The sequence below is a fragment of the Rhipicephalus microplus genome, chromosome X (assembly GCF_043290135.1).
Source record: "Rhipicephalus microplus isolate Deutch F79 chromosome X, USDA_Rmic, whole genome shotgun sequence".
Taxonomy (NCBI): domain Eukaryota; kingdom Metazoa; phylum Arthropoda; class Arachnida; order Ixodida; family Ixodidae; genus Rhipicephalus; species Rhipicephalus microplus.
Window position 1 is genome coordinate 393,149,156 of NC_134710.1, and position 13,395 is coordinate 393,162,550.

General features: G+C 47.2%; 1 protein-coding gene across 2 annotated transcripts in view; it reads right to left on the reverse strand.

The window, feature by feature from the left end:
* Positions 1-13,395, reverse strand: part of LOC119161005 (Poly(ADP-ribose) glycohydrolase) — a 122,011-nt gene that overhangs the window by 59,818 nt on the left and 48,798 nt on the right. For both annotated transcript variants that reach the window (XM_075880160.1, XM_037413307.2), the window contains exon 12: positions 12,100-12,185. In XM_075880160.1, the coding sequence (XP_075736275.1) occupies positions 12,100-12,185 (86 nt within the window). The remainder of the gene's footprint in view (positions 1-12,099; positions 12,186-13,395) is intronic.

Genomic DNA, 13,395 nt, shown 5'->3' on the forward strand with positions numbered 1-13,395 from the left:
TTGGGCGCACCTCAGATTTATTGCGCGTGAACCGACTAGTCGGCGGTGTAGCGAGCTGAGGTTGCGGCAGCTGCGGGTGCCGCGACAGGCGAGGGAAACAGTGACATCAGCGCGCACTGCGAGGAGAGCGTGGCATCAATGTGCAGCAGCAGCGTGACCTACTTGGCACTGTGCCAACACCTGCGGCGCCGGCCGCGTTTGTACAGAGGGACAGCATTACACAGGCTAGTCAAAGAGCTGCTTCGAATGTAAAAACCCCACATGATTGAAATTTCCCGTGTTCTCCGCTGTAAAGTGCCTCATAATCACATTGTAGTTCTGTAATACAATAACCCAATAATAATCAATAAAGCAATCAAACATTTATTTAACATGCCCAAGAACAACCATAAGGTCCTTGTGCAGGTGCTTGCAAAAAATAAAACAATAAAATAACAATACGATACAGTCTTCAGAAAAAGAAATCAACTAAAAAGTGCGAAAATCCAGACTAAAAAATCAATGCTATATGGCATTAGTAGAAAGACAAGATGAGAATCATGGAGTGTGAGTGACTAATACTGATATAGAATATACACAACTATGTGGAAGGCTTCCTGAAGGAAGGAAAAGGAAAAAATCTGTACATTGTACAAAACCATGTTAAGACTGTGCAGAGCTGAGACAAAAACAATGACTGTGGGCTACGAAAAACATCAAGATCAAGAAAATTAACACTATATAGACTCTGTATTCTGTGAACGACAGAGTGTTGGAAGAAGCTGTCGGGTACATGAAACAGTAGATTCTCACTGGTCGAACAAGAGGGAAGTTGAAACCTTAACAGGTTGGTTGTTTGACAGAGGTCTAAGACGTTGCCTCTGCAATTGACAACTGTATTATGCTGCAGTAGAAAATTGAACACCAGAAAATCCAAGAGCAGGCTGCACTTTTTCTCAACGAAATGATTATAATGAGAAAAGGTAAGCGTGCTCCAGTGAATTCCAGGTGCACCAAAGTCACTAAGAACAATCATTCTGTGCCTACTATGAGACGAAATCACACGTTCAATGAAAGACATGGCATCATGAAACAAGGCAGAGGAAATGCTGGGTGCTAAATAGATACATCCAATCAACAATTTTTCTTGGCGCTCCAGGCGGATATCTAACCAGATAGATTCTACAAAAGATTCCAGGTCTTTCCGTCTAACCGATTTTAGTGAACTGTCAATGGCAATTGGCACGCCACCGCCTTTCTGTTTGGTTGCACTGAAATCTCAGTCGCTGCAGAAGGGGGTGAAGGTCAAGGGGAAAAAGTCAGATGAGAGAATATCAGGGCCCAGCCAGATTTCAAAAATAGCGATAATAAGAAAAGAAGACGAAAAAACATTAGCGAAAAATTTGTTTGTCTTGGTACCTAGACCGCAAGCATTCTGGTAGAGAATGTCTATTACACAACGCTTTCGACACCAGCCACAAGCTCAGAGGGATAAAGCATGTTGTCGTGCAGTACCCCATGAAAAGGCTTCAAGAGGCATCCCTGAGGCCACATCGAAGAGTCATTCAAGCGCTGTAGAGTTAACTTGTCAACCTCGATGTAAAAAGAAGAATAGGTCTGAAATTCAGTTTGAAAGTGCTGGCAAGAGATGAAAGACAGATCCATTGAATGAATGAAAGAAAAAACTTTTTTTCAGTCCTGCTTAGCAGCGGTGGTGTCCTGGCTCAACTTTGAAACAAAAATGGCTTTGGGCCACGGCGGCCGATGTGGCGGTTGAGCAACAGAAAGAGCCGAAGTGGTCATTGCCCCAAACGAGGCAGGTTTCTTCTTTCCTTCACGTGGAAGAAGAGCTGCAGAAGAGGCTGTCGCAGGAATCACGGTGCGTGGCTCGGACGTGTCTTCAGCTGGTGGCGAATTCGACGGGAAAAGTGGATTTAAGAGAGGTCGAGTGCACAGGTGGCTTAGAAATCGCAGGTCAATCACCGTTCTCCCCCACTGGGAGGGCCACAGCTGCCTTTACTGGCACCGTCGCAGTACGGTTCGTCGGCACCCCAAGCAGGAAGCAAACCTCTCCCCGAAGGGAGGCGATGAAGCGGGCCTGCTGTTTCGCACTCCGAGACTCATCCTTACGCAGGTGCTCGTTTTCTACGCATAGTTGGGATAACTCGTTGCTGAGGAATGACATTCCCTCCAGCGCGTTGAGGAGGAGATGGCACAGACCGGCAAGAACACCACTCGCAAGGGCACAAGAGGGTGGGGGGAATCGGTTTGAGAGCTGCATTGCTCACCGCAGCAGGCCGCCGAGTCGTCTTCACTAGGCTTACCATCAGCATGGCTCGGATCCCATAAATTGCGGCAAAAGTAGCGTGATCCAGACAACAGAAGTTGCAGCTCTTCAACATGTCAGGTTACACACTTTGCATGAAGACGTTTAGAGCAACTTTCACAATGGGAAAAACTGTTGCGTACCTAAAAACGGGCAGGAACACAGCAAGCATGCGTCCTGGCTCGAAGCCATGGTGCAGAAATAATAATAATTATTATTATTATTACTAATGTTATCATTGAATCTGGCAAGGTGGGCTTTTGATACTCTATAAAAATAGTCAGTCTGTGTAACACTTATGAGCTGAGCAAGTTCTACATGATTTCCTTCCATAGTGGCATTTATTTTTAATGCTTATTGTGCAACATTGTGTTTCTCTTCCTACTACCTCTGAAACAACAAGAATTCAACAGGGCTAGTTGACACCACTTTTGTGCATTGTAAAGATTACAGTGCTAAGCCATTTCTAGAACTGACTTAATAAAAAGCTCACTTGAAGTTGCAGATTACCAAATGCTCTCAACCTCCCTTCCCCACCTTTTTTTTTCTTTCACATTTATGGGAAAGATATGACAATGTCCGCCATAAGGTGCTTTCCATTATTACTACACACAGCATGCGACACTGTAAAATCTATGCAAGTCACTCTTACACCAGAAAGTATGTTTTAAAAACGACGCTCTTTCTTTGATTACATGAATGTAAAATTTTGGTCTGTCTGTCTATCTCCCACAAGATTCAGCCATCCGTCCAAAGTTTAGGCAATTGCTGAATACCCACCCATTTTGAACAAGTGGTTGCGTTCATACTTATGAACATTGTTAAACAAAAAGCAAATGTTACGCTTACCCAAGGCACAACTTCAATCCCTATATATTAGGTGGTGTGTTCCTTTACTAGAAAACACATAAATACAAAACTCTAAAGACCCTAGTGTTTCTAAAGTTGTGCTGAAAATGCGACGCTATGCACGCAAGAAGGCCGGCTGAAGGCTATCGTATCTCGACGAAATCTGCAGCAAAGCAAGCTGAAATACGGCGAATTTTTTTTAAATCTGCAATATCTTTTACAAAATGACACCTTCTCAAATTACCCTCACACCTTTCGGATGCAAGTTTGCATTGACTCAGATACCATAACTCACATTTTTGTTATTCCAACAGGCACCACACTATGTTCTCATAATACGTGCGGTTGATACACTGTGAATATTGGCCAAACAGGCGCGTGAATCCACTTAATTCGCATAATATACCATAATTACTCGAATCTAACGCACACCTTTTTTACGGTTACGAGAGTTCATAAATCGCATGCGTGTTAGAATCGAGTACGAAAAAAAAATGAATGCGGTTAATCTATTGCCATCGGCATTTCTAAAATGGCCGCCCCTACATGCGTCAGCATGGCGCGTCGGCTATTTCTGCCTATGTGTTTCCCATGTGCGGCACTTCGTACGTGTGCTGAGGAGTTCCTCATCTTGTAGTGCATTAGCATCGACGGCGCGGAAGGGCCGACTCCAAAAACTCGAGTGCACCACGATGCCGCTTTTAAAAGAAAAGTCATCGCGTGTGCAGAAGCGGAAGGAAATCGGGCCGCATCGTGGTCGTTAGGAGTTCCCAAAACGTGCGTGCGGGACCGGCGGAAACAAAAGCAGAAGATTGTCGTTAGCAAAGCTTCACGCAAAGGCTTCACTGGACCACAGCAGGATCGGTTTCCGCAAATTAAAGAGCTGCTCGGCGAGTATGTGCTTGAGCAGCGAGCGGCACAGCGGCCCGTGACGACAGAACTGCTCCAAGTGCGGGCTATGCAATTAGCCTTAGAAAAAGGTCTAATGCGGAGCCAGTTTAAAGCGAGCAGGTGCTGGCTAACTAACTTTATGAAGAGGAAAGGCTTTTCCCTCCGAAGGGGAACATGCATATGCGAAAAGTTTTGCGGAGGAGTACGATGAAAAGCTTCACAGTTTTCAAAGGTTCGTCCTAAACTTGCGGCGCAACAACGGCTACCTGCTTGAGCAAATCGGGAATGCCGATCAGACGCCTCTTTACTTCGACATGCCTGGCACCACAACCGTCGAGAAGAAAGGGGCGAAGCAAGTTCGCGTGCTGACATCGGTCCACGGTAAAACTACAGTGACGGCAATGGTCTGTTACACGTCAGATGGGCACAAGCTTCGCCCGTACCTCATATTTAAATGGAAGACGCTCCCGAAAGGAGTCGTTTTTTCGAGTGGTGTGATCGTGCGGGTCAGCGAGAAAAATGGGTGCGCGTTGCAATCGATGTCTTACGGTTTTTTTTTTTTTTTTTTTGTCGTGGAAATCGGTTGCGCGTTACAATGGAGGGCGCGGTAGAATCGAGTAAATACGGTAGGTTCAGATTTTCGATACCTTCTGTGTAATAATTGTGTAACATTTGGTAACATAAGAGCATGATAGTAAATTTTACATTGCGCTATATAAAGTACAGAAAAAAGATTTTCTTGTTACCACATGTCATATTTTTCTTCATAGTTAAGGAGTGAGCAAAGTAGTAAAACTCAACCTTCTACCCATTCCCTCTGTTCCCTTGAGCAGAGCTCTCTCAGCTGCGTAGCGGCTGAGAGAGCTCTGCTCAAGGGAACTGAAAGAAAGGTTGGTTGCATGGTGTCTGTCTTGTCGTGACTGCTGCTGCTTGTGAAGGATGGAGACCAGTGCCTTTCGTTAAGTTGCAATAACACGACTTTATGTACAGAAACTTATGTACAAATTTAGAAGACTGCGCCACCGTTGGGATCGTCACATGTTGCCTCGGCAGAGCCGATAGTGCAGAGCACTCTTTGCTGCGACCAGAACGACTGTAAGAAAATGGGAGCCAAGTTTTAACCCCTCGGTTGCCCCTCCCAATTCTTCTCACAGCCAACCAAAACAATTCAGTCTGTTTATAGGACAGACTAAACAAACTTGTTTCAGTCCTTTCCTCTCGCTCTCTTATTCAAGCACTCGACCTCTCAGTCGGAGAGAGAGAGACGAAAGGACCGGCCTGCACACGACCTTCCGCGAGCTGTGTAAATGCACACGATGGAGGCGCCATTCAGCTGCGGGCCCCTGCCATTACTGCGAGCTGGCTACACTGTCCAGCGTGACAGCCCTCTCGCAGACTCAAATCAAGATGGATGGGTGTCGATACACCGGATGTCTTCCCGTCGCCCGCCAGTGCTCTGCTGGCCGACGGCCACTTAGCTGGTTGTTAAAAGCAGCGACCGACCATGGTCTTCTTACTAGAACGGGCGTCCTTATGCCGGGATTATCGTTTCCCGAGAACCGGCTCCTTGGAAAGCGCACCCTTTTGTGACTAAGACTCACCCCCCCTTTCCTTCGACGCCAGACCTTACACGCCCTTCCTAAGATTAGTGCAAGCGCTCAAATGCAGCTACGTGAATAACAACATAAAGGGATAGCGCCGAACGTCTCCAAACCCTCCCACCACACTTCGCAGTTCCCTGTACGCCAGAGGCGTTTCTGCAATAAGCACAGAATCCTCTCTGCCTAAACCTCGGGACCCCACCAAACGGGCACCACCACAAAGCAACCAAAAAAATAAAAACGACACGAGGTCACTGGGTACACAAGTACAATCGATAAAGCAAGCAAATCAAAGAACAACCAAACTCCTGCATGCTTCTAGTCATACACATACACAAGAAACACTCCACTAACGTACACACCCTTCCACACATGGTGCTCGTCAAGTCAATCAAAGAATGCTTACACACGCACATACACACACAAGAAAAAAAATACCCTTCACTGAGACACACACACATTTCAACGCATGGTGCTGTTCAAGTGTCTCCAGGTTGGCGCACGTCACTCTTAACTAAAGGAGTGTCCACCACGTGCCTAGTCCTCTAGTGTCTCAACGGCCCCTGAGGCACCACTGCCATTTCTTGAGCGACCATTAGGTGCTTTCGACAGTGTGCATGCGTCGGCAACAATAGTGGGTGGCGGCCACAGACCATGGTCATCAGTGCGCTGAAAAGCTATAAATTGAACGCTCCTGAATTCCAGCTGACTGACAAGGAATTAGGGCAGTGAGTTGGAGAAAACCTGTGCCGTGCAAACGCGATCGATGCCTGAGCGTGGCTCTTCGCCCGACGCGATCGGTAGACCTCAGAGGTGGCCATGGACAAGTTCCCTATGAGCCAATATGGCTTTTCTGGATCTACTCTTATCCATGGCGCCGCCTCACACAGTGTGGCTCTGTGCCACCAAGATGCCCCCATCCACCCATGCAATTTTGTCCGCAACCCGCTCTCCCGTTAGCTCAGAGAACGGCCAAGCTACCTCCACGTAGTTTAGACGTAGCTTAGATAGTGTCCACACGATCCCTGAAATTCGATCGGCTCCGTCCCTATAGTTGGCACACTCAACCTCTTGACTACCGCAAGCTCCTCACCGTCAGGCACCCAACAGGGAGAACCTGCAACACGCCCTAAGTAGCTCTCCAAATGACTCTCCACGCAACACTGTTCCCACTAGAGAAGTCTTCCCACTTTCCTTTTTACGCTTCTATGTGGATGCGAGTTTTTTCAGGTTAACTTCTCTTCTTCAAGAACTTCTAGTTGCCGCACCGAAGTTGCATTAGGTTGGCCGCCAAACGACACCTCGTGCTTACTGGAATTCTCGCGGACTCAGTTGCGGTCTCGTTCTCCAGCATCGGCCGACTGATCAGAAACCGAGCAAGTACCCTCAGCACACACTGCTGCCGGCCGCGGTTCATAATCTGCATCCCTAAATTCCACGTCTTGCTCGAACGATACGCCAACTGACCCAATTTTTGGGCAACAAAGGCGCTATTCACTCATGTCCCCCTGCTCTCAAGGCTCCACCGGCTCCTGTGCCACGCACAAACGCTTGCAGTGTCACTCAACAATGCCTTCTGCGCCCTCCTCGGCTATCTGCGGTTTTACCTCGGCATACACCTTTTCGCGGAACTCCTCAGGTGCGCCTGTATCATTCCTGCCTGCCGCTCGCGATCCATCAGGCGACGCGCGGCTGCCCTGGGGTTGGTCGTCGTCCTCGCTTTCTACGACAACATGTGTGGTCGTACCCTTTATAATAGCGGTTTTCCCCTGGCTTTCAGGGCTCTCTACTTCAAACTGCCGCACTTTGCTCGTGTTCAACGGGCCACTTTGCAGCGTCAGCTGTGTGCCGCCCGTCTCCTCCGTGCCTTTCAATATGCTCTCGGAAGTGGACTCGTCTTTAGGCGATTTCCACGCTTTTTCTGACAACAGGCAATCCGCTCGTGCTGGCAGTCGGTCAGTTAATGTGAAAAGCATGAGAACCGTCCCCTTTAGGTCAGTGCTCACGCCGCTTTCACTAGACATCGTGAACGGGACCACCGCGAGCTTCGCCTTCACTGTACAACCAAACGCACATGTTAAAAGGACACTAAAGTCAACTATTCAGTCGACGTTGATTGTTGAAATCGTGGTTCAGAAACCTCGTGGTGTTACTTTTGTGCCAAGGAAAGGCGTATTTTGAAATAAAATCACCTTTTAGTGGTCAGCATCGCGTTAGCGCACTTCAAGTTACCCGCCTCAAGAAGCGGACCGACTGGTCAGTCTCACGTCACTGTAGCCGTGCACAATGTTGCCCGGCTTTACTGCGCTAGCAGCAGCATACCGAAAGCAGTGGGAGCCACAGCAGCAAAAACGACCATCGATCAATTTCCCTCCATTGACTCCGATTGATTGATGATTGATTGATATGTGGGGTTTAACGTCCCAAAACCACCATATGGTTATGAGAAACGCCGTAGTGAAGGGCTCCGAAAATTTCGACCCCCTCCATTGACTCCGAGAGTGCAGATGCTTTTGTTTCAACTGTACCCCACTAGATGGCACCACCTGTCCTGTGTAACCACGCGAAAATTGAATTTTCGAACCACTCACGCCATTCCTCATAGTAACATCTGGTGGTTCTTTTTTCCATGAATCAAACAGAAACAAACAAGCAGCATTTTATTGCGCCTCTTGATGCCCGCAAAGTTCTTTATTTATTGCAGTTAGATCGATTACTAGTGATTAATTGTAGGCGGTCCGTCTTAAGTCATCGGGATCATTTTGAAAGTGTCCTACTGTGGCCCTTGTGTTCTTGTGCATTTACCTTAATTTCTTGGTAAGTAGGGCACTGTTGTTGATAATATTGTCGTTTTAGGTGTTGTCATACATTGAGCGTTCACTCTGACGTAAATTGTTATTTGACTTTAGTGTCCCTTTAAGTTAATAGTGCCTTGCGGCTTCACCATCTCCGGTGGGATAGCGCTCTCCCTCAACACGGTGATATCCACCCCCATGTTCAAAACCGCTCCGATTAACTATCCTTACAGTCGAGTGACACGGCGATAAGGTCCCCGTGCGCTACCACCGGCTCCCCCATCATAACATGCACCACTAAACTCTCGCTCTCAGCGCCCGGAACCCCTTCAGTCAGCTGTTTCTGACGCTGAGGGCAATTTCATTTTCGGTTCCCTATGCTACCGCAACTGTAGCATGCCCTGGACTTACGTTTTCGCTCCGCGCCTAGGCTTTCTCCGGCACAGCGGCTCTTCGTGGTTTCATTTTAAGCTCTAGCCTTGCTCGGGTCTTGTGAATCCGCCGGCTTTTGATTCGCCTGTCTTGCCGCACTGTTCGACCCCTGCGCTTCCTCAAACGTTTGCAGCAACGCGGATGTCTCTGGGGCGCTCATCCACGTTCTCCCTTCATGGAGTGTCACATACCGCACGGCCTCCTCCGACAAATTTTTCTTCAATTGGTCGGCAACCAAAAAGCTTAACCAGGCCCTCGAATGTCGACACCCGCCTTGCCTCAAGGTAAAAGGGGAGGTAGCTCTCTAAACGTGTCGAAAAAGGTCTCCACCCTTCGTTCGCACGCTTCCCTGACCTTAAGAATCTTCTTAGAAACTGCCCTGCCGAAAGTTTGAGCTCGTCAAGCACCGTTTGCTTGATTATCTAGTAATCTTTATGCTCTGTTGGGCTTAGCAGCGTGGACGAAAATGGGACTCTTTCCGCTACCAACGAGAAAACCAAACATACCCAAAACTCCCCCAGTACCTCGTACGCTTCTAGGGCACTTTCCACGGACTGAAACCACACCAGTGCTTCAGCCTCGGCTGAAAATTTGGAAGCACCCCTGTGAGGACATTCGAATAGCGTCTCAGCTCGCTACATGGATCCCGCCTGCTGATCTCAGATCCACTCAACCAAGAGCTTCCACTCATCATCTGCGACAGTTTCTCCATCTCCAACCACAACTCCTGCAGTCGACGCTCCAGCGTGAGATTTCCGAAACGATCATCTCTCTGGCTATCTCACACACTACCCTCTTCCGGGCTTGCCGCATCGCTCTCGTCGCCCGACTCACGACTCATGGCCTACGCTCGCCTGTCCAGGTTTAAGTGGGTAAACCTCGTGTCCATAGGACGCCTTAAAACTCACGAAAGGCAGCAGCACCCCTGAGATGTAAGAACACCAGAGGACTCACCACTTGTGAAGCTGCTGCTCGCTGCCCTCTCGCCTTGCCTGCTGTCAGCTGCTCGACATCACCCGATGTCACCTGAGTTGTCACTGGATCGGTGAATTGGGATGACCGCTGCTGGACCGTTGACTTCCTCGGGTCGATGGCTGCCGCACTGTCGCCTCCTCAGCTCGGTGGCTTGCTTCTTCGTTGGAAAAGCCGATATCTTGGCTTCCGTCTTGCGTGTCCTCCGCAACACGACGAACTCCTTGGCATGCAGAGCGCTCCTTGTCGTCGTTGTCTCAATCTTATCTGACCGCGCCAGCAAAAACTCAACCTTCTACCCACTCCCACTGTTCCCTTGAGCAGAGCTCTCTCAGCTGCGTAGCTGCTATTGCTATAGAAGGGAGTAGAAGGTTGGTTGCATGGTGTCCATCTTGTCTTGTCGTGGCTGCTGCTGCTTGTGCAGGATAGAGACCAGCGCCTTTCGTTACGTTGCAACAACATGACTTTATGTACAGGAACTTACGTACAAATTTACAAGACTGCGCCACAGCTGGGACCGTCGCATGTTGCTTCGGCAGAGCCGATAGTGCAAAGCACTCTTTGCTGCAACCAGAACGACTGTGAGGAAACGGTAGCCAGATTTTAACCCCTCGGTTGCCCCTCCCGATTCTCCTCATGGCCAACCAAAACAATTCAGCCCGTTTATTGGACAGACTAAACACACTTGTTGCAGTCCTCTACTCTGGCTCTCTTATTCAAGCACTCGACCTCTCAGTCGTAGATAGAGAGACAAAAAGAACAGCCAGCACACGACCTTCCGGGAACTGTGCGAACGCACACGATGGTGGCGGCGTTCGGCTGCGGGCCCCTACCATAACTGCGAGGTGGCTACGCTGTCCAGCGTGACAGCCGTCTCGAAGACAAAAACTAAGATGGATGGGTGTCGATACACCAGATGTTTTCCCGTCGCCTGCCGGCACTCCACTGGCCGCCGACCACCTAGCTGGTTGTTAAAAGCGGCGACCGATCGTGGTTTTATTACTAGAATGGGCGTCCTTATGCCGGCATTATGATTTCCCGAGAACCAGCTCCTTGGAACGCGCACTCTTTTGTGACAAAGAAGACTGACCCCCCTTGCCTTCGACGCCAGACCTTACAAAAGTCTTCCGCATCGCCTGCTGTGTGTATGTTCAGCGTCACGCTCTTATGTCACAAAATAGTATATCACTAAAAGAAAAGGGGTAAATATAAAAATTCTGAATACTAATTGAATACACTGCATCAAACATTGAATAAATACATACAGAAGCATTCAACAGTAAGCTTCTGAATTTTAGCATGCTGAAACGTTGAAGTTAGGGAACAGCACTAAAGGTGAATTCAAGAGCTCGTCTAATCCTCAGGAATTCTGACTAATCAACAATTCTCACTGTCTGGCTAAGCCAACCTGCGAATTATTACATAGCATCAAACACCCTCTAAGTCAGATGAATTTGATCATACACTATTTGTCAGTCAGCATATTTACTAGGATCAGCAATGCAGATAGCACTGCATAAGTAATAGCTAATGAACAAGACAAAAGCTGCAAATTAACTGAGGAGGACTGAGGGGTAAAGTGTGTCACAACGCCGATTTAAAACACGTGCCCTTTGTAACCTACAGGCTCATTTTCCTGCAACGCTCAGCCCTTCGGTCGCTCGCTTTCCTACATGTGGTGAATTCTGTAGTGACTGAAGCATGCTAATTTGAACAAAATCAGAAGCACATTCACAAATTAAGATAAACAGATACAAAGAACCACTCCTACACATGCAGCAATTTATTATGATTCTTTCAAATGTCACTCAATAATATGTATATTTGAAAATTGAAAACAGTATTTCTTTTTCACAAGAATAACGACCTAAATCTATTGTACCTCATCAGAACCAAAGGCTAGTGCTGCAAATATATGTTCATGCAAATGCATAATTACATGTTCTGATTGATATGTGGCGTTTAACGTCCCAAAGCCACCATATGATTATGAGAGACCCCGTAGTGGAGGGCTTCGGAAATTACGATCACTTGGGGTTCTTTAACGTGCACCCAAATCTGAGCACACAGGCCTACAACATTTCCGCCTCCATCGTGAATGCAGTTGTCGCAGCTGGGATTCGATCCCGTGACCAACGGGTCAGCAGCCGAGCACCTTAGCCACTACACCACCGCGGCGGGGCTGGTTACATTTTTTGACAAACCTTGGAAGCACTAGGAGACACATAAGAATCATATTAGCCAAGCTACTGACCTTGCTTCGTAATTCTTCGGAAGTAATTAACGATGCACTTCAGCTTCTCCATCTTCCGAGCTTCGTCGTAAGGTCCAGAAAATAACCTGAATGTAAAGAAGTAATTTTAAGTCTCCTACTGAAGTATGTGTGAGTGTCGTGTGCATGTGCGTGAGATGATAAATTTATGTATCAGCTTGAAGATACTGATCTATCAAGTTTAGTTCACAAGAAAAGAGATCCTAAATTTAGAACTACAAGCATAGGAATTTCTAAAGGAGCACTACAGAACTGCAGCTATTGCATCTCTGAAAGGCTCGCACTGTCATATGCATGGAAGAGTGTAACTTGGAAAAGTGCCGGTGTGTTTGCAAACACTGAGGACAGACTACTACGCACGCATAAATTTCACCCTGTGGAATAATAAAGCAACTCCCAACGACTGTCCTTTTACATCCTCACTACCCCTAAGAAATGAATTACACCAAAAGCTCTTTTACTCAGGGTACACAAAGTCTGGTACTTGAATACAATAGCCCAAAAGTCAGGACCAAAAAAATAGAAAACACAACGACGCTGTGTTTTCCAACCTACATTTCAAGTACTATGCATCTTAACAAACTCGGCCAGTCTGCCATCCCATTACACAAAGCCTTTTAAACAATGCCTAAACAACCGGGGACACCTTGAACCGGTTGAATGAACATGACATGTACAAAATGGTGCTAATATCACCCCTCATGAACACAGCAGCATTGCACGGGGTGAAAAAGCAACAAATAAAACACAAAAAATGCGTCTTATCTCTGGGCTTTTCCAGCACCCTCTTCAGACGTTGAGAGTTCAACCGAGTCAAACACGTGACGTCACTAGCGTAAAAGCTGTTGAATGATCTAGCTATGAGGGATGTCAGTTGTCTAGCATGCTCGCTCTTCACCGTCACTTGCATGCCTTGCATGCGCAATCATCTGATCTGACCGCCTGCAGCATGTTTGGCATGGCGTAAGTGGTGGAAACTACATGTAGCAAATTAAAAAATATATTTAATTCTCATGCAAGTTGATAGTGTTGTCATGAAAAAGTGTGCCAGCATGATGTTAGCAATTATGTAGTGTTAGGACATACTACAGAAGCATGCTGCAAGAAGAACAGTGCCTGCGAGAAGAGGAACAAAGGTGAGAAAGATCATTCCAATTGCCATCATGCTCAGAGTGATTACAAAATGCTAACTTCGAAACAGTATTATTTAGTTATTTATTTATATGCAACATATTGCAAGTCTTCAATCAAAGACTGGGTACATAGAATGTATCACGA